This window comes from Jaculus jaculus, chromosome 4, assembly GCF_020740685.1.
Source record: "Jaculus jaculus isolate mJacJac1 chromosome 4, mJacJac1.mat.Y.cur, whole genome shotgun sequence".
In the NCBI taxonomy this organism is placed as follows: domain Eukaryota; kingdom Metazoa; phylum Chordata; class Mammalia; order Rodentia; family Dipodidae; genus Jaculus; species Jaculus jaculus.
The window spans coordinates 176,861,546-176,881,358 of record NC_059105.1 but is presented as its reverse complement, the minus strand read 5'-3'; the positions used below and the strand labels follow the sequence as shown (position 1 = coordinate 176,881,358).

General features: G+C 41.1%; 1 protein-coding gene across 1 annotated transcript in view; it reads left to right on the top strand.

The window, feature by feature from the left end:
* The window catches only part of Morc1 (MORC family CW-type zinc finger 1), a 168,681-nt gene that overhangs the window by 49,636 nt on the left and 99,232 nt on the right, over positions 1–19,813 (top strand). Inside the window, 6 exon segments of the mRNA XM_012950005.2 lie at positions 797–922; positions 10,693–10,772; positions 11,632–11,702; positions 14,200–14,264; positions 15,238–15,381; positions 19,156–19,310. Coding sequence (XP_012805459.2) covers positions 797–922; positions 10,693–10,772; positions 11,632–11,702; positions 14,200–14,264; positions 15,238–15,381; positions 19,156–19,310 — 641 coding nt within the window.

Here is a 19,813-nt window from a genome sequence, read left to right as displayed (position 1 = left end):
TACAGCAGTAGTTTGCCTTGGGCTGTTTATATTATTTTTGACCCTGTTTTGTTGTATTTCTTTTATTTTTCCTTCTCCTCTTTCACCTGTCATGTTGTTAGACTTCGCCTCTCAGTTGGCCACAAATACTTATTTAAATAATTATTGCACTTAGAGAGTGAAGTTTTATGAGTCTTGTTCAAAGTTCTAAAAGCAAATGAGATATTCTTATTATATCTTTCTGATTATAATATTGGGAATACCTTTTGTTCATGTAAGCTCAGAATATTTTAGTCATGCTTGAGCAGGGGGATTGTTGGTTTATTTGACTTGATTTCATCCTCTGAGTCAGTTGCTTTAGTGGAAAATATATTTTTCTGTCAGCAATACGTCTACTTAGAACTGGTAGGGTGCCAACACAGAGTTCAGTTCTAGTTGGGCATGATGGTGCATGCTTTTAATCCCAGCACTTGAGAAGCAGAGGTAGGAGGATTGCCATGAGTTTCAGGCCACCCTGAGACTACACAGTGAATTCCATGTCAGCCTGGGCTACAGCTAAACCAGTCTCTACCTCGGGGAAAAAAAAAAAAAAAAAGCTCAGTTCTGTTCTAACCAAAGTGTAGGTTACTTACATGAGCCTTTGTGTTTAGAGGCTTTGCAATGAAGTGAACCTTGCAAGATATGCTGGTGTTTGAAGCATCATTAGTTTTAGAAGACAATTTCCAGAAGCTTCTAGTGGTAAAAGTCCTGGGCTCATTTTTCCTTCTCAAAGAGAAGCTGTATTGTCTACACTGATTTTTGGTATTTTCTATTCCAGTCTCCCAGAGAGGTGGTCCCTCAGAGCCTACGCATCCGTTCTGTATTTTGAACCTCGAATGAGAATATTCATCCAGGCCAAAAGAGTTCAGACCAAACACCTCTGTTACTCCCTCTACAAACCCAGGTAACATGCCTCCATTAATTGTGTTCCTAGAGTTTTTATTTATAAAACCGATAGTGCCATCCAAATTGGCAAGGCGAGAGCGTTGTCTTTGATAATAAGATTTTTGCACTTAAGCAGATTTTACACTGTAGTCAGGGAAGACTGGGCGCCCTTCTGTCAGCATGCTCAGCAGGTAATTGTCCCCTGTAGGGATTTGCTTCTTTAATGCTCTGATTGGGACTGGCTCTATGAAACCATCATAGTTCATTATAATTTCTGTTTACATGTCTGTACTATTAAACCATATACAGTTCCTCTGCACATAATGATGCCTCAGTCAGTGATGAACCATTTATTTGAAGACAGTCCCATAAGGTTTTGTCACTTAATGGTGACATGGCTGTTTCAGTTTAAGCACATTCTGTGCCTCATGACACGGTTCTCAGACTGTGCTGGTCTGTCTCTGTCATAGAGCAATTCATGGGTTAGGCTCATGTATGGTATACATAGAGAATTAACATGGGTAAGAATTTCTGGTCCCTTTACATTTTATTTATTCTTTTCTACTTAGTATAAAATTTAAGCTTACACTTACATAATATCAAATCTACATTACCCCCATGTTCATGCCATCAAAATGGTCAGTGATTTTGGCTGTGGCTCCTGGGTGGCTGTTCACATGTGTACTCAAATGACTAACCAGATCTGTGTCTGAGATGGTACTGGATCCAGAGTACCAGAAAGATCCGGGCAGATCTAATTTTAAGGAGCCTGGTCTTCCTAGTACTAGCAGCGCCTGCACTCTGGCTGAGGATGCGCCTTAACAGCACTGTTTGCCTTCATTTCTGCACTCGCCATTTGCTTCCGTTATCACCATGTTAGGGTTCTGTGCAAAACTCAAATATTGTGAAGAGAATTATTTATTTATTTATTTATTTGCTTTTTGGTTTTTCAAGGTAGGGTCTCACTCTGGTCCCGGCCGAGCTGGAATTCACTTTGTAGTCTCAGGGTGGCCTCAAACTGTCTGCGATCCTCCTGCCTCTTACTTCCTTATCAATACAGATTTGGTGGTTATTCCCCCGTATCACATTAATTCTTTATAATAGACTCACATCAGTCATCCTATCTTATTTTCATGAAAAAGCAGTTGGCGGATTTTTATTTTTACATAGAGATACTAACATTAAAAACACAGCTCTCTGTTTTTTAAAAAAAATTTATTTATTTATTTGCAAGCAAAGAGAGACAGATTGGAGGGAGGGAATGGGCATACCAGGGCCTCAAGTGATTGCAAAGGAACTCCAGACTCATTCACTGCCTTGTGCATCCTGCTTTATGTGGGTATTGGGGAATTCTATCTGGGTTCGTTGGCTTTGCTGGCAAGCGTCTTAACTGCTTAGTAATCTCCCAGGCCCCCCTTTTTTTAATTAAAAAGAATTTTTTTAATGTTTTATGTTTATTTATTTGAGAGAAAGGGGTGGGGGGGGGGAGAATGGGCGTAGCAGCGCACCCAGCCACTGCAAATGAACTCTAGATGCGCATGCCATATTGCGCATCTGGCTTACATGGGTCCTGGGGAATTGAACCTGGGTCATTGGGCTTTGCAAGGGCCTTAACTGCTGATCGTCTCTCCAGACCCCTCTAATATTATGCTGACTTTTTTTTTCGGGTGCGTGTGTGCGTAATTAGGTTTTTTAGTTTTGTTTTGATTTTTTTTTTTTTTTCATAAACAGGGTGGAGGATTATTTACAAGTGTGTGTTCAACCTACCGGTGGCTCCACCACTGCAGAAAATGTCCTTTGTTCCATCAGCAACCAAACAACAATGGAAAAAAAAAAAGCAGGTTTCTTTTTATTTATTTACTTATTTATTTGAGAGCGACAGACAGAGAGAAAGACAGATAGAGGGAGAGAAAGAATGGGCGCGCCAGGGCTTCCAGCCTCTGCAAACGAACTCCAGACGTGTGCGCCCCCTTGTGCATCTGGCTAACGTGGGTCCTGGGGAACTGAGCCTCCAACCGGGGTCATTAGGCTTCACAGGCAAGCGCTTAACCGCTAAGCCATCTCTCCAGCCCTATATTTATGTATTTATTTGAGAGCAACAGATTGTGAGAAAAAAAGGCACAGAGAGAGAGATAGAGAGCGGAGAGGGAGAGAATGGGCACTCCAGGGCCTCCAGCCACTGCAGATGAACTCCAGATGCGTGCGCCCCCTTGTGCATCTGGCTAACGTGGGACCTGGGGAACCGAGCCTCGAACCAGGGTCCTTAGGCTTCACAGGCAAGCGCTTAACTGCTAAGCCATCTCTCCAGCCCAAAGCAGGTTTCTTTATTCTGTGTCCTGACCAAGTACCAATGGATTTTTTTTAGAGCTTTTTATTTCTGATTATTCTGACAATCAGCCTTCGAAAATTAAGTATGCAAAGGCCAAAGCTTTCCCTTTGCCGGGCTGTGGATTCATTGGCAGACAACACACAGCGTTTCCTTTCATCAGGTCCATTCTTCTGGGAGCACCCTAGATCGCGTGGATCAAGCAGTGGAGCTAGTCTTTTAAGTTAATGTATCCTGTCTTTGTGAGTTTGGTTAAGAAACAGTTTAAACCATTGGGGAAATGTGATTTAATCTCTATTTTCTGGGGGAACTTTGTTTAGTAAATTGATTTGCTCCTACCTAAATTATTTTTGTCAAATGATAAAGCTGCTCCTTATCCTCATATATTTTCATTCACCTTTCAAAGTGATACATATATATATATCACTTTATATATATATATATATTATATATATAATATATATATATTATATGTATATATATTAATGTATATATATATACACACACACATACATAAATGGGAAGTAAGAATAATGTGTATGTATATATTTATTTTATGTCATTATTTATTTTTCTTTGATTATATTCTGTCCAGGATTTTTATTAGGAACTTGGATAAAAAAACCCAAACATACATGCTTTCTGAATTCATAATCGACCCTGACCTAGGATTAGTATATTGTATTAGCTATCTTTAAAAATATTAATGAAACATAATAATGGGCTTCATTGTGACATTTTCCTGCATGCATGTAGTTTATTTCAATCCCATTTACCCTCGATACCTTTTTGGTCCCTTTTTCATTCTATCTGTTCTCTTTCCTCTTCCCAACCAGTTGGCTTTCTACTAGCTCTTTTCTCTTTCTTTCATTCTTTTTTTTTTTATTATTATTATTTGTCTTTTGTTTCTTGTTTTTTTGAGGTAGGGTCTCACTGTAGCACAGGCTGACCTGGAATTCACTATGTAGTCTCTGGGTGGCCTCGAATTCATGGAGATCCTCCTACCTCTACCTCCCGAGTGCTGGGATTAAAGGCGTGCACCACCACGCCCGGCTTCTTTCATCTTTTGATGACCTTGTGTGTTTAGTTAGGGTTGGTTGCATGGAGAATAGGTGGTGGTTATTACAGGAACATTGTCAGTTTAGCAGTGGCTACATCACAGAAGAAAATGTCCCTCTGTCGCTCTCTCCGTCCCCCAGCAAGCAGTAATTGCCTATAAATCCTCAAGGAAGGCATAATAAGCCCCTCCGTTGTCCATGACAGAAATTGACAGGCCCAGTGTGAAGATTGCATTTCTTGGCCTCCCTCTTAATTCGATGAACTGTTTCCTTTGCAGTCCGGGGCATTCTAATTTCATGAGATCCCATCTGTTGATTGCTGACCTTGTTGTTTGAACAACTGTAGTCTTTTCAGACAGGCCTCATCTATGCCTAAGTCTTGACGTGTATTTTCTAAACCTGACTCTTTATATTCAAGAGTTGATTAGTGGAGGAGAAAAAAAAAAAAAAAAAAGAAATTTCAGGTTGATGGAAGCTCACACTTCTGGAATATAGATTTGAATAATAATGCTTTCATTTATGAGAATGGACAGCTGCATTACGCTGGCATTGTGAAAGTGTGTGCTGATTTTTAGCTAGCTTGTTTGAATTGTCATGTACAATTGTAAAACTTAAATTGTAAGCCAGTATCAGGTTATTTCACTCATGTTTTGGTTTGTTATTTAAAATGAACACAGAGTTGGCATCCCTTGTCATCTTTATTTTCTACTAAAAGTACTTGAACAGTTTAATTCATCGTGCCTTTGAAGAACTGCTCCATTGTTTAATCTCTCCTTAACTTTATTGTGATTTTAAAATATGACTTTACCCCAAATTTATGACTCAGTCCAGATAAAGTATGTGATTAGAACCTGATTTTAAAGTTTTTTTTTCTTTAAAATTTTATTTATGTGTGTGAGAGAGAGAATGGGTACACCTGCCGGGGTCCAGCCCTGGCTTGAAGGAGGGTCCCCAAAGAGAGGTGTGGAAGGGAGCGGTCCAATAACGACTCGAAGTCAGGTTCTGGTGCAAGCTGACAGGCTGATGCCGAAGGCAGCTGAGTTTCCATCTCTCTCTCTCTCTCTCTCTCTCTGCTTCTCTGCTGCCATAGCTCTTAGCCTCAGTCTTTTATTTTCTGATCATGTCATGCAAGAGAAAACTTCAAGAAGGGTACATTTCCACAGAATAAATAGAAACTTTTTGCTATTTCTTTATATCAAACAATCCCATAATTATTTACCTCAAGTACAGTCATCAGGCCCCTATAATGATTAACTATTTTCACACTTTCCCCATGTATGTGCGCTCAAGCACTTGGGGTTTCATGAGCTCCTACTTTCAATTATTATATTAAAGGTGAGAGACAGAAAGCCACAAAATGGGGGTTCCCACCATTAATCACTGATTCAATAAACCCATTTATCCCCCAAACATTTCTTTTGAATTCCCCTTTTCACATCCCTCCAATACTTAGACTTTGGTCCCCCCGATTGAACTCTTTCTGACCTCGGTTGTTTTTCCTGTAAGGATTCTTGGTAAAGAGTAAAGAGTCACAGTTTGCTGCAATTGCCACCATTCAGAAAAGTTTGTCATAGAACAATTCTTACATTGTTCCAGGAGGTTCATTGTTTCCTCCCAAGTATACTGTACTCCATGCCTGACTTCTTTAAGGCTTTTAAAGAAAACAATTTCTGACCCATTTTCTTATTTTTCCCAATTCTGTGTCAGAGCTTCTTTCAGATACATTGACCAACACTTCACTAACATCAATTTTTGCTAGAAAAGTAAACTTAGAGATTGGTGCACCAAGTGAAAGACAGAGAAAGACAACCATTACACAGAAAACCACAGATTTCCATAGCATAGGGAGCCAAAGATATTTCTATAGAGGGGCCACACTGGACGTCAAGGAAGAGACAGCTGGGCTGGAGCCGTGTCATGCAGCTCTTCAGCGCTCGATTCCTCGTGATCCTGAAATGGCATGCTTGCTGTCTCTGGCATGCACCAAGGCCTCCAGCCACTGCAAAGAACTCTAGATGCATGCACCACCTTGTGCATCCTGTGCATCTGGCTTTCGTGGGTCCTGGAGAATTGAACCTGGGACCTTTGACTTTGCAGGCAAATGCCTTAACTGCTAAGCCATCCCTCCAGCCCAGAACCTGATTTTAGAAACAAATGATAATTCCAGCATATAGTGACCAGTGATTATATGCCCTAAACCTTGGATTTTACTGTCTTCTCAATGTAATAGAGACTGATTTGGACTTTACCTCAGTTATAAATGATTAATACACACTATAAAAGAAAATCAAGGGGGGCTGGAGAGATGGTTTGGTGGTTAAGCACTTGCCTGTGAAGCCTAAGGACCCCGGTTTGAGGCTCGATTCCCCAGGACACACGTTAGCCAGATGCACAAGGGGGCACACGCATCTGGAGTTCGTTTGCAGTGGCTGGAGGCCCTGGCGTGCCCATTCTCTATCTATCTGCCTCTCTCTGTCACTCTCAAATAAATAAATAAAAATGTATTAAAAAAAACTTTAAAAAAAAAGAAAATCAAGGGAACAGACTGAGAATTACCTTAGACTTTGTAGGTATTTCTTTCTTTTAAAAAACTTTCGGGGGTGGGGGGCTGGAGAGAGGGCTCAGCAGTCAAAGGTACTTTCCTAAAAAGCCTGGCAGTATTGGTTCAATTCCCTTGTACCCCTGTGTCTCAGTCAGCTTCGCGTTGGTGAGATGATCCTCCAAACCCAACAGTTTGTGGGAGGAGTGGGATTTATTTGAAGCTTACAGACCCAGGGGACATTGTACAATGACTGCAGAAGCTGGCCCCCTTTACACAGGTCCACACAGAGAAGAGCCACCACCACCACCTACGAGCCAGCACTGTCCAGGAGCCCAGGCAGAGCTCAAGCACTTGCTCAGCGTATCTTTAGCTGCAATTCAGATCTGCCCCCTGCCCCCCCGTACACCTTAGGGCTGGACCCTAGAATCCACCCACAGTGACATCAAGTTACAAGCTTGAATAAAACTCCTGAATCTACTGGGGAACATCTGCTCAAACTGCCACACCATGTAAAGACCGATGCCCAAAGTGGTGCATGTTTCTGGAGTTTGTTTTCAGGGGCAGGTGGCCCTGGCACACCCAAACTCACTCACTCTCTCTCATTCTGCCCCCCTCCCTCTCTCTTTTTCCTGGCTACTAATTTAAATTTTTTAAAATTTATTTTGAGATAGAGAGAGAGAGAGAGAGGAAGAGAGAGAGGCAGATAGACAGAGACAGAATGCTGCCTCTCTCTTTTTCAGATAAGTAAAAAATTCTAAAAAAGAAAAATACAATTTTTATTTGTTGATTTATTTCCAAGGAGCGTGGGGAGGAGGGAAGAGCCTGTGCATACCAAGACCCCCCGCTTCAAGGAAATGCCAGATACACGCGCCACTTTGTACATGTGCCTCTTGATGTGGGTACTGGGGACCTGAAGCAGAGCTGGCAGCCTTGTAAGCAAGTGCCTTTATAACTGAGCCGTCCCTCCATTCCTTCTTTCCTGTAGCCGACAATACAATTTTGAAACTCCGTATCAGAGTTAGCATTGCTAGGTGCAAATTTAGTAATTGTACCACAGTGTTCATGAACTCATTGAGGTGCATGCGTTCAGGATGAGATTTCGTTTTGCTGTTGTTTTGTTTTGCTTTTACGGTGCTGGTGCTGGAGTCTAGGCCCTTTGGCATTCTAAGTAAGCATTCTCACACATCACCAGCCCCAAGATTTTGTTATATTTTAAAACATTTTCCTTTTTGTGTAGATAACTCAGAAAATTCTATGAGTTCTTCAGAGTCTTAGAAGAAAAAGAATCTATTCAGTTCCTCATTTTCATTTTCTCATCCCCAATAATTTCTCCTCTAAAACTCATGCTGGGATTAGACAGTCTTTACATACGTGAAGTGCTTAATCTGAACGAAAGTCGTTTTAGGTCTTTAGCTGCGCTGGCAGCACGTCTTCTTTTAACAGCCCTGAAAGTTATCACTGGTAAGGAAATAGATTCGCTGGCAGTGAAGTGGCCGGGTTGGCTTGACGCTGCTGTAAGGGGGGAACATTTCAGCACGAACTCAGCCACCCAGTAGCCTACTCAGTGTTTAATTTAATGGAAATTATTCTGTCTTGAGTACATCTTCTGTTAAGATAATTAACGAGAATCATCAGTAAACAAACTATAAACAGATTCTAGTTAAGAAACATTTAAATTATGTGTGGCCCGTGTATAAGCAATCAGTGACGAATTTGCATTGTTGCTTACACTGTTTAAAGGTCAGACATGTAAAGGCAATCTGAGATCAAGTTAATTCCAAAGGCTCCCGGCCTCTTCCGTAGAGTCTGACAGTGAAAACATAGGTGCATTCGGTCATCTCAGGCTTTCTCATTGCTTCCCTTTAGTCTTAACCCCCCCCCCCACCCCAAATGGTAAAGGTTTGACGCCAGTGGATCAGTTTGGCGAATGGGCTGTATTTTGCCTACTCCAGGTATAAACTTACTGGTGCATGTAAATTTAGATACCTCTCTTGTTGCATGTGTGTGTGCAGCAGATTCATGTGCTTATGCGTGTTCATATGTGTACACAGGTATGTTTGTACCTGTAGAGGTCAGAGGTCAGCAGGATGTCTTCCTCAGTTGCTCTCTGCCTATTTTTTTTAATTTATTTATTTGAGAGTGACAGGCAGACAGAGAGAGAAGGCAGATAGATAGAAAATGATCAAGCAAGGGCCTCCAGCCACTGCATATGAACTCCAGATGCATGCACCTCCCTGTGCATCTGGCTTACGTGGGTCCTGGGCAATCGAGCCTTGAACTAGGGTCCTTAGTCTTCATAGGCAAGCACTTAGCTGCTAGGCCATCTCTGCAGCCCTCCACCTTACTTTTTAATGATAGGGTCTTTCGTTGAGCCTAGAACTCTGATGCAGCTGGACTGGCTAGCCAACAAGTTCTAGGGTCTTCTCCTCTTCACACCCCTGCTCTAGGATGACAGGAATGTGCCTTTGCACCCAGATTTTACATGGGTGCTGGGGATCCAAATAAGTTCCTTCTGCTTGCATAGCAAGCACTTACTCACTGAGGCACCTTTCCAGACCCTAGACACCTCTTTTTATGCATCTTAAAACAGTCTGGCTTCCAAAAGTTTATCTATATGTCTCCATATATGTTTTGTTGAAACTTTGATACCTTTCTTTGGGTTCTGCAAAGAAACAGAGTAAGTAGTATCCCCTCAGGGGCTTTAGTATGGGAATGAGATCACATGGTTATGGAGGGAATGACATCCCACAGTCTGCAGTGTGTAATCTGGAAGCCCAGGAAGCCAGAATGCAAAGGTCAAAGAGAACCAGGCGAGCAGATGGTGCAGGCTAAAGGCTGAGCAGGTAGAGGTCGACTTGGCTGCACAAGCCCATCTCAAGCACAAGATGGTTTGAGGACCTGGAGTTGTGACGTCTTGGGGGAAGGGAGCTGCAAACCTCAGCTCAGGCGGAGATCGGTCTTTCTGTTCCGTCTTGGCACTCCGGGAGCTGGCGTGCTGATGCGAACGGGTCTTCTGTGCTGTCTGCCGACCCCCATTTCATCTCTTTCAGAAACAGCCTCACAGATACACTCAGAAACATCATGTTATCAGCTACCTGGGCATCGGACACCCAGTCAGCTTGACACAGCTTTCTGAACACTGAAAGGCCAACATGATGCGCTCCAAAGCCTTCGGCGAATGAGGACAGAGCGCTTTGGGATTCCCCCACCAAACATCATCCTGGGCTCTTTTGTTCTATGTGATTTAGGCCAGAAGGAAGCAGCGGGTTCTCAGGAACCTCTGTGCACATAGTTTCAACCATGTTCAGAAAACTATTCTACAGCCCTATCCTTTCCTATGCTTTGTTCTCCTTGAATATTTAGATAGATACACATGTTCGCTTCTTTCCTTGATTGTTCTAGAATAGTTCCATGACTGAAACTAAAACTATGGGCCTTAAGATAGGTCAGTAATGTATAAATAAAGAAAGTAACTTCTTGGAGAAAGGGAGAAGCAGCTTATCCACTGTCAGTAGGGAACTGAGTAACAGGTCTGTGAACTTTAACTAGGAACTCTGACAATGGAACAGCTGCATTTTTTTCTTTGTTAAGACAGTTATCTTGCTTTATATGTGTAAATGAACATGTGTGTGGGAAGAGATTGCATCTCACTCCTGAAGTTCCCCCATAAGAGCAAAATTATCACAAATTAAAAGTCAAAGGTTGTCTTCTTAGGTACGAAGTTTGCTAATTTTCCAGCTGGATATAACTTACTTGGCGAATCTTTCTTAATAATTACCTATCTCTGGAGTATATAGTCCTACTAAAGAGCATTCACTTTAAAATGACAATCTGACTTTATTATGCTCTTTTCTTCTTTCCAGAAAGTATCATTATGTCACATATTCTTTTAAAGGAAAACTGAAAAATGAGGTTAAAAAGGCAGAAGAAGCAGTCAAGACTGGTATGTAATTTTCTATGATCTGCATCGTCATTGCTCAGTCATTCAGAAAATGTCACTTGGGCATTTAATTCTGGGACCAGGGCTGCTGTAGGTGTTTGGTCACCATCACAGTTAATCAAATGTAGCTCTAACGTGCTGGAACGAAGTGCACTATCTTCATCTCTGGGCTTAACCACGATATAATTTAGTATCTTAAGTGTGGTAGAAAACATGCTAGGAAATAATTGGTACCTGTTTGCAATCATGGCTGTCATAATACTCCGTTAGACCACATTAGAGACCAGCATTGCATCTTCTTTTAGAAGGACGTTCCATACATTGTCTTCCTTCGTGGCAAGGACGGAGCTAACTTTCCCCTATCCCTGGGGGTTGAAACACCTTTAGCTTACATTTCTTAGATTTCATGATATTTTCAGTAAGCCAAAAGTTGTTTTAATACTTTTGAATTTATGTGTGTAAACTCATGTTCTGTAAATTGGTATGTGTAAAATGATGCTTAAATATAAGACTTAAAATGAGTGAGAGATATGAAAGAAAGAGGATTATCTGAGATCATGATCTATATGCTCTTCTCAGTGTTCATGGATATATGTTTAAAAACACACAATTGAAAATTGCTTAGAAGAGTTCACTGTCTTATACCTGGCATTTTCATATGAAAAAAATGACGTATTGTTAATAGTTTTCATCTTAATCTTTTCCTCAGAAATGCTTTAGGTGGGGCTCTGATCAGACTAGCCAAATGTTCTTTCAGTCAGTATGTTGCTATGTAAAAACTTTATGTAAAGAACCACACTATAGTCAATATTTTTCTTAAAAAAATTCTCTACATTGTAGCTGTTTTTATTTATACTTCCAGCTGAAATCATATTGAAAGAAATACAACTCAAAGCAAACCAGCCTGACAGAATTTCTTCACTTTCTGCCAAGGTATGATGTGCAAAAAGTATATTAAGTTTTTTTGCATTTTATTTATTGGAGAGAGAGGGAAAGGGAAGAAGGGAAGCAAGAGAGGGAGAGGGATAGAAAGAGAGAATGGGTACGCTAGGGCCTCTAGCTGCTGCAAACAAACCCCAGATGCATGTTCCACTTTGTGGTTTATGTGGGTCCTGGGGAATCGAACCTAGGTCCTTTGGCTTTGCAGTCAAGAGCCTTAACTGCTAAGCCATCTCTCCAGCCCTTAAAAATAATCTTAAATGGCAATGTCAATTTCCTTTCTTGTTTATAGTTGTCTCTTCCTGAATTTCTAAATACAGATGTGCTCAGAAGATTAAGTTTATTTTAACAGGGAGAAACAAGTAGATGAGTGCAAAAACAAAACGAAACAACAAACAACAACAACAAAAAACAGGGGAGAACACTCAGCAAGAACAGGGAAGGCTGAGGCTGAGCAAAGATGAGAAAGAAAGTGGATTTGGAATAGTGGGGAATGACATCACAAGCAATTTCTTTAAAATGAAAAGTGATAAAAGAAAAGGAAGAAATAATAAAAAGCTAGTGGGAAAAAAATTCTTGCCTCTCAAGTCTCCTTGAAAATATCTGTTCAAATTATACCTTTCCATGGCAAAATTAATGGGAAAAGTAAGAAAAGGACTAATACGCAATCATTCTTTCTATCGCTAGGAATTATATACCATAATGATGAATATTAATATCGATGCTTCCAGCTTACAAAGCTCTTTCCTTACGAGTTGCTTCACACGGTTCATAAACATTGTCTGTAATCCTTGCACCATGCCCATGCATAGAAGACCAGTTGTAAAGAATTATTATTATTAGTTCTGGAGCATTACCGCTAAGAGAGCAAGAACAGTGAGAGTCTGCTTTCACCAGAAGTGGGATATAAAGCTCTCCCCTGGGGTGAATAGTTAAGTGGGGTATCTGCATGCCTGCATCCAAAGGGAGGAGCAGTAAGACAGAAAAATAGCTGCTGCCCACCACAGCGCAGTCCTCTTACATGAATAGACATACAGGAACCCTTTTGATGATCTGCCCTTAAGCTCAAGAACCAGGACTCTAATAAAATCTTCTGTCTAATGGCATAAGTTGGGATAAAATCAGACTAGTGTGTGATAAAGCTACAAGCCAAAGCTAACTCATGCTTTTCACAAGATCCTTTCTTTTTTTGTTTGCGTTTTTTTTTTTTTTTATGGTTTTTCGAGGTAGGATCTCACTCTAGTCCAGGCTGAACTGGAACTCACTATGTAGTCTCAGGGTGGCCTCGAACTCACAGCAATCCACCTGCTTTTGCCTCCCAAGTGCTGGGATTAAAGGCATGTGCCACCATGCCTGGCTCTTTGTTTGCATTTTTTAAGTTAAAGGTAAATCTATCTTACTGTTACTGACTTTTTTTTTTTTTAGTATAGTTTAAGGTGTTTTTTTTTTTTTTTTTTTTTTTTTTTTTTTTTACTTTAGGAAACAATGTCCTTTTCCCTTGGTATTTAAGAGTTGCGAGAAGAGGACTCTTCTGATAGGCCAGATCCTCCTTTCTTCTTGCTGTTACCTGGCATCTTTGAGTTCTGTCACTGCTTTTACTTTGTGCCCTGAGTGCCTTCCAAGAAAGGTAGGGCTTCACCCTGGTCAGCTCACTTGGCTGCTGTGAAGTACGTTGGTTACTTTAATGTGGAGAAGAGAACAAAACAGAATGACCTCAACTTTTGGCCCCTTAAGTGCTTCCAGGCAGGTGAACCCGAAATGAAATTCATAGCAATCATTTTCCATTTCCTTTTACTTGAAAGACAATGAAAAGGGTATTCTATCATCAGACAGGGTGCCCATCTTTCACATGTGGTGGACGAAATTCTTTATAAATCTGCTCTTACGACAGCAGTAATAATGAATTCTTCCTTTTCAGCATGACTAGAGGGAACGAGAGATAGGGAAGGATTGACCCAATATATCAAATTAGAAGAGTAGATAAATCCAAGGTAGGGGCTGGCGCCAGAGCATTCTGAAAAAGGCATATTCTGGTAACCTATTAGGGGGCCATTTTGGGGGTATTAGATATCTCCAGAACAAGATCGGAAGGAGACATTTCCTCTTGTCTGCTAACAAAATTCACTGCTATGTTTTTCTGAAGATGCCTCAGTGATCACATAATTGGGATTTCCTGTCCTGCCAGATGAAAGTTAGAGACATGTGCAGGTTTTCCTGGCGTTAGTGTCAGAAGCTGCTCCGCTATCGCAGAGGGCGGAAAAAGCAAGGAGCCCAGAGGGAATGGCAGACTCGGGTTTTGGGTTATTTTCTTAACTATTAGAACTTTATCTGGTTGTCTCCATTCTACTGAGTATTTGCTATGACAAGTTGAATTAGACAAGGCCAACTGTGACTGTGACTGTTATGAAACATTTGGGTAACAGGGTAACATCCATTTGCTTCCATTAATGCAATGGCTTTGTGTTTTCTCTTAACCGAATGCACTTACCAGGCTGCATTACAGAAAGCTGTGGACGCCGCAGAAGCAACGCATAGAGATCTTAAAGAGAAGCAGAGGTAAGGCACCAGGCTTTCTGCCTGTGCGGACCCTCTGGTGGGTTTCCATTTTTGTATGGGAAGGAAAAATACCACTCGTTATGTACCGAATCTGTCCTGGGTTTATACCTGAACTCTTCTCATAGTCCTTCCTATATCCCGAGTGCAAGGGAGACATTGTTGCCATGTTTCAGGAGAGGCCAGTGCTGAAGTAGCTCATCTGGGGTTACCCGGAGGCCATAAAGGGAGCGTGTACTTAGAGCAGTCTCTGCCTCCTCCGTCCATGAGCCTCACAGCCTCAGCCTTCTACACTGTGGCTGCATTATCGCATCCCGTTATCTCTCAGTTGGCATTTGTAGACTTTTAATAGAAAAGTCACCGAAAAAACAAAACAAAACAAAACAAAAAAAACAAAAACGGAGGAGCAATTCCAAAAGCTAGGAGCTTCTAGCTCTGCCCTTGTAAATTTGCTGAATTGGGTTTTATTTACCTTTGATTTTGGAAAAGGTTGGCAAAAACGTCAAAGGATACCTTTCGAGTACAATCTCACCTGTGTTAAGTGTTTGCAAACTTGAGAACATGTTACAGAGTAAAAGTCACATCCACTGTTGGAAAGCAAAAAAATTTAAGAGAGCCAAATTAATCATTTTTTTTTTTTTAAACAATGCTACAGTGTATGTAGAAGACCAGGTGACATTTTGGAGCTCTTCCTGGTTTTTGTAAATTTAACTTGATAGTCTTGTTTCTGTGTGAGTACTTGGGTTTGACTGGCGTGCTAATTTACATCCTATTTATGCAGACTGATCGGCTATATAGAGACACTGTGTATGCCAACCAGGTGATACAGAATATCTGCATACGTTATATATCATTCTCTGATGCCTACCTTTTGAATTTCCTTGTTTGAAGTTTTAAAGGTTGTATATTTTCACCTGATTAAAAAAAAAAAAAAACAAAAACAAAACTTGTAACGCACTTTTATCAATATAACTAGAGAATTGAAAAAGGCCAGAACCCTCTCCCTCGTCTTTGGAGTCAGCCTGGAAAACCGAAGCCAAGCTGGAATGTTCATTTACAGCAATAACCGGCTGATCAAAATGCACGAGCGAGTCGGCCCGCAGTTGAAAGCGAAGTCCTTGTAAGTACGTCTGTGTCTCCCGACGGGCGAGCAGGAGCAGGGCGCCTGCCCTAGGTTCTGCTCGTGGCTGAGCTGCCTGACTCGTCCCAGCGGGAGCGGGCACCCTGGTCTCTGCTCACTCTTCCTGTCAGTGTGCAGTGCGGGTGTTAATCTGCCTAATTCATAGACCAGCGAGGCCATGTGCTGGCTCTACAGCAAAGAGTGCATTCTCATAAAAAACAAATTGTTTCTGACTCATTTCCTGAAAAACGTGTGCTCTTTGTTGTTACTGTTTTTTTTTAATGTTTAACTAATTAAAAAATAATACAGGGCTGGAGAGATGGCTTAGCAGTAAAGTGCTTGCCTGTGAAGCCTGAGGACCCTGGTTCAAGGCTCCATCCCCCAGGGTCCACGTTAGCCAGATGCACAAGGGGGCACACACACGTCTGGAGTTCGTTTGCAGTGGCTGGAGGCCCTGGCGCGCCCATTCTCTCACTCTCTCTCTTTGTCCATTGCTTTCAAATAAATAAAAATAAACAAAATTAAAATTAAAAAAAAGAAAACTGTTGAAAATTTTTTCTTGGAGTTCCTACCTTATTATCTGTCGGTCTGGGCACCATATATTGTCAAATATCTCCAGCCTTGGAGAAATGGCCTAGCGGTTAAGGCATTTGCCTGCGAAGCCTAAGGACCCAGGTTTGATTCCCCAGGAACCACGTAAGCCAGATGTACAAGGGGGCGCATGCATCTGGAGTTCATTTGCAGCGGGTGGAGGCCCTGGAGCACCCATTCTTTATCTCTCTCCCCCTCCCTATATCCAATAAATAAATAACACTTTAAAAAAATCCCCAGCCTTGTTGGCTTCTAGAATAACATGTGCTAGTGCTTTCTTGGGGGTCTGAAGTCCCATAAGCAGCTTTTAAGAAGTATGTAGAGTCTTCGAGGAGACGCAGCGGAGAACGAGAGAGTCAGACAAGGTGCTAGGAGCAGACAGTAAGTCAGGGAGCTTTGATCATCTTCTTCCCGGCACTCAAGGAACTAGCAATTCATTCATTGTTTACACAAAAGCAGTTGTAAGCCAGTCTCATGTGCTCTGAAGACAAAAATGGTCCAGAATGATTGTATATATAGTTGTTGTTGTTTTTTGTTAAGGAACATGTACTCCCTGGAAAGGAACACAAATATCAATGCATTTGTCACACTATGTGCAAATAGCAAAATGCTATTTATTTTTTGCTCATGTATGTTATTTTTTATTGTACTAAGTAATGAGTTTCTTCTTGGCAATTTCTTTTTTCTTCTTCTTTTTTTTGAGAGAAAGAGAGGGGGGGGGGAGAAGAGAGAGAATGGACGTGCCAGGGCCTAGAGCCACTGCAAACAAACTCCAGATGCATGCGCCACTTTGTGCATCTGGCTAACATGGGTCTTGCAGAATTGTACCTGGGTCCTTTGGCTTTGCAGGCAAACACCTTAACTGCTAAGTCATCTCTCCAGCCCTCTTCTTGGCATTTTCACACAGATGTGCCCTTAGGCTTTTTTTTCATTCATTACACTCTCCTACCAACCTGTCTGGTTTCCCTTTTTCTCCCATGTGCCATACCTTCTGCTTTCTTATTAAGTGTATTTCATTACCATCTCCATTTCCCATCACTTAAGATCACTTCCCCCTCTCTCCTCATGATCCCCTTCCTAGTTTCATGACTTCCAAAGACATATGTGTAAACCTAATGAATGCATTTACAATTTTAAATTGAAGTTTCACATATTATTGCGAAGGTGTGGTTTTTATCTTTCTGAATGTGGTTTATTTCACTTAACATACTATTTCCACTTGTATCTATTTTCCTGCCTGAGTCATGATTTCATTTTTTCAATGACTAAATAAAATTCCACTGTGTGCGCCACATTTTCTTTGTCCATTCTTCTATTGATGGGCATCTAGGCTGGTTCAGTTTCTTGGCTTTCGTGAACAGTGTGGGAATAAACATGGATATATGAGTATCTTAGTGGTATATGGCTTAAATTCCTTTAGGTTTATGCCCAGGTGTGGGCCGGGTAATATGATAGTTCTATTTTCAGCTGCTTGAGGAACATATGCATTGAATGAGCCAATTTTCACTCCTACAGTCAGTGAGTAAAAATTCCTCTTTCCCCACATCCTTGTCAATATTTAGGACCATTCTTATTGGGGTGAGATGGACTCTCAAAGCAATTTTGATTTTCATTTCCTTGATAGCTAAGGGTGTCAAACACTTTTTTTCTTCTTTTAGGAGCTGAATAGTTAGTTCATTGGACCTTATACTGACTGGATGTTTGTGGGGATGTGGTGGTTAAATTTTGCAGTTTTCTGTGTGTCATGTGCCATTGGAAAGATTTTTTTTCCCACTGTGTAGACTAACTCCTCACTCCTGATTGCTTCCTCTGTTGTGTTGAAGCCACTTAATTTCATATAACCCCAGTCATGAATTCTTGTTATTGTTTCCAGTGCCATTGGAGTTCTGTGTAGAAGATCCTTGATTATTCCTAGATCTTATAGCATCTTGCTTATGTTTTCCCCTAGTAGGTTTTATGTTTCAGGTCTTAGATCCATTCTGAATGGATTTTGTATTGCATAAGACATATATACCTAATTTTATTCTCCCACATGTGAAAATCCAGATTTCCCTGTGCCATTTTAAAAGAAGCTGTTTTTTCCCCCTCTTCAATGTATGCTTTTGATAGCTTTGTCAAAAATTAGGTGGCTGTATGTGTGTGGGTTTATGTATCTCAGTTATATTCCATTAATATCTACTAATCTGCTTTGGTAACTGTAGCTCTGAATTACAGTTGGAGATTAGGTGCTGTGATCAGCTCACATTGTTCTTTCTGATAAGGGTTGTGTCAGCTATTTAAAGTGTTTTCTATATAAACTTCAGATTTTTTTCTAGTTTTGTGGGAAAAATGTCATTAGAATTTTGATGAGGATTGCATTGAATTTGTAGATGACTTTGGTAATATAGTCATTTTCACAATACTAATTCTTCCAGTCCATGAGTGATTTACCCATCATCTGATGTCCTCACTTTATGTCTTTAGTTTTGTGTGTGTGTGTGTTTTCAAATTTTTATTGCTGAGGCCTTTGGCCTGTTCATTAGTTTTTTTCCTAGGTATTTTAATATTTTGAAAGTATTGTGATTAGGACTCCCCTCCCCCGTCTTTCTTAGCAAGTTTATTATTGGTATATAGATAAGTTATTGATTTTTGTTATGTTGGTTTTGTATTCAGTACTGTGCTGAAAAGATCTGTCAGGTCTAAGAGTTTTCTGGTAGAACCATTACGGTCTTCTAAGTACAGCATCACTGCGCAGCCCAGAACTATCTGTCATGAGGAGAAACCCCCATCCTGGAGGATGATGTGGAGGACAAGAAGGTGCTTTGTCCCTGGCCAATGTCTTCTTTAAGAGACTGGTGCAAGGTCATTGCAGGAAGACAACATCACTGATCCCTGGTGTGTGTGCTGAAAGACTCCTCCTTTCCACCAGCCTTGACACCCCCCCCCCCATATAAGGTGACAGACTTAGAAAGAGCAGCATTAATGGAGCAGTGATGTACTAAAGAGATTTTTTTCTGTGACAGAATCACACACATCAGTGATCACTCTAGATGTATGACACAGACATACAGTTCGCTTTGACATGGTCCAGACCAAGAGAGAGAATTATTTTTGAAAATTTTTATTGCAGCCAACCAGTATGTGTGATTTTTCTACTGCTTTGGCCACATTTTGCAAAATTCACATGGACGCTTATTTCCTCAGACTTGGCACAGGAGTGATTGGAATTGTTAACATACCCTTGACGATCATGGAGCCGTCCCATAATAAACAAGAATTCCTCAATGCCCAAGAATATAATCGTCTGCTAAGAGTCATGGGACAACATTTGGTCCAGTACTGTAAGGACACCGGAATCAGTGAGTATTCAGAGGTCATAGTAAAAGATCCTTCTAGAGGGTCAACCTATGAGATTTCTTTAAGCTGAAATGATTACGGTGACTCAAGTAACCGATAAGCCACAACGTTAAACAAGGGCTCCTGCTTTGAAAACATAAGGGAAGAAACAGGGATACGGCTTAGTGATAGAATACTTGCCTAGCGGGGACTCCGTCCTTACCATTGGAAGAAAAAAAGCAGAAGTGAGAAGGGACCCAGTCTCAGAAATGTACCAGGTCATATAAAAAAATACAATAGTATACTAGTAAGACTTCCGGCCAAGATGGCGACCGCCTAACTGCGCCGCACCTCCCCGGGAAAGAAAGACGTAGGTCCTAAGGAGAGAGCCACCCCATCATACCTCACAAGGGCCCCAGCTGAAACTAAGAACAATTGGCGAAAAAAGCAAGGGTGCTGTTTTCTTGGTGAACGGGGTACCAGCGCAAGAGTGAAGGAGATCAACACAGAGAACAATCAACTCCTA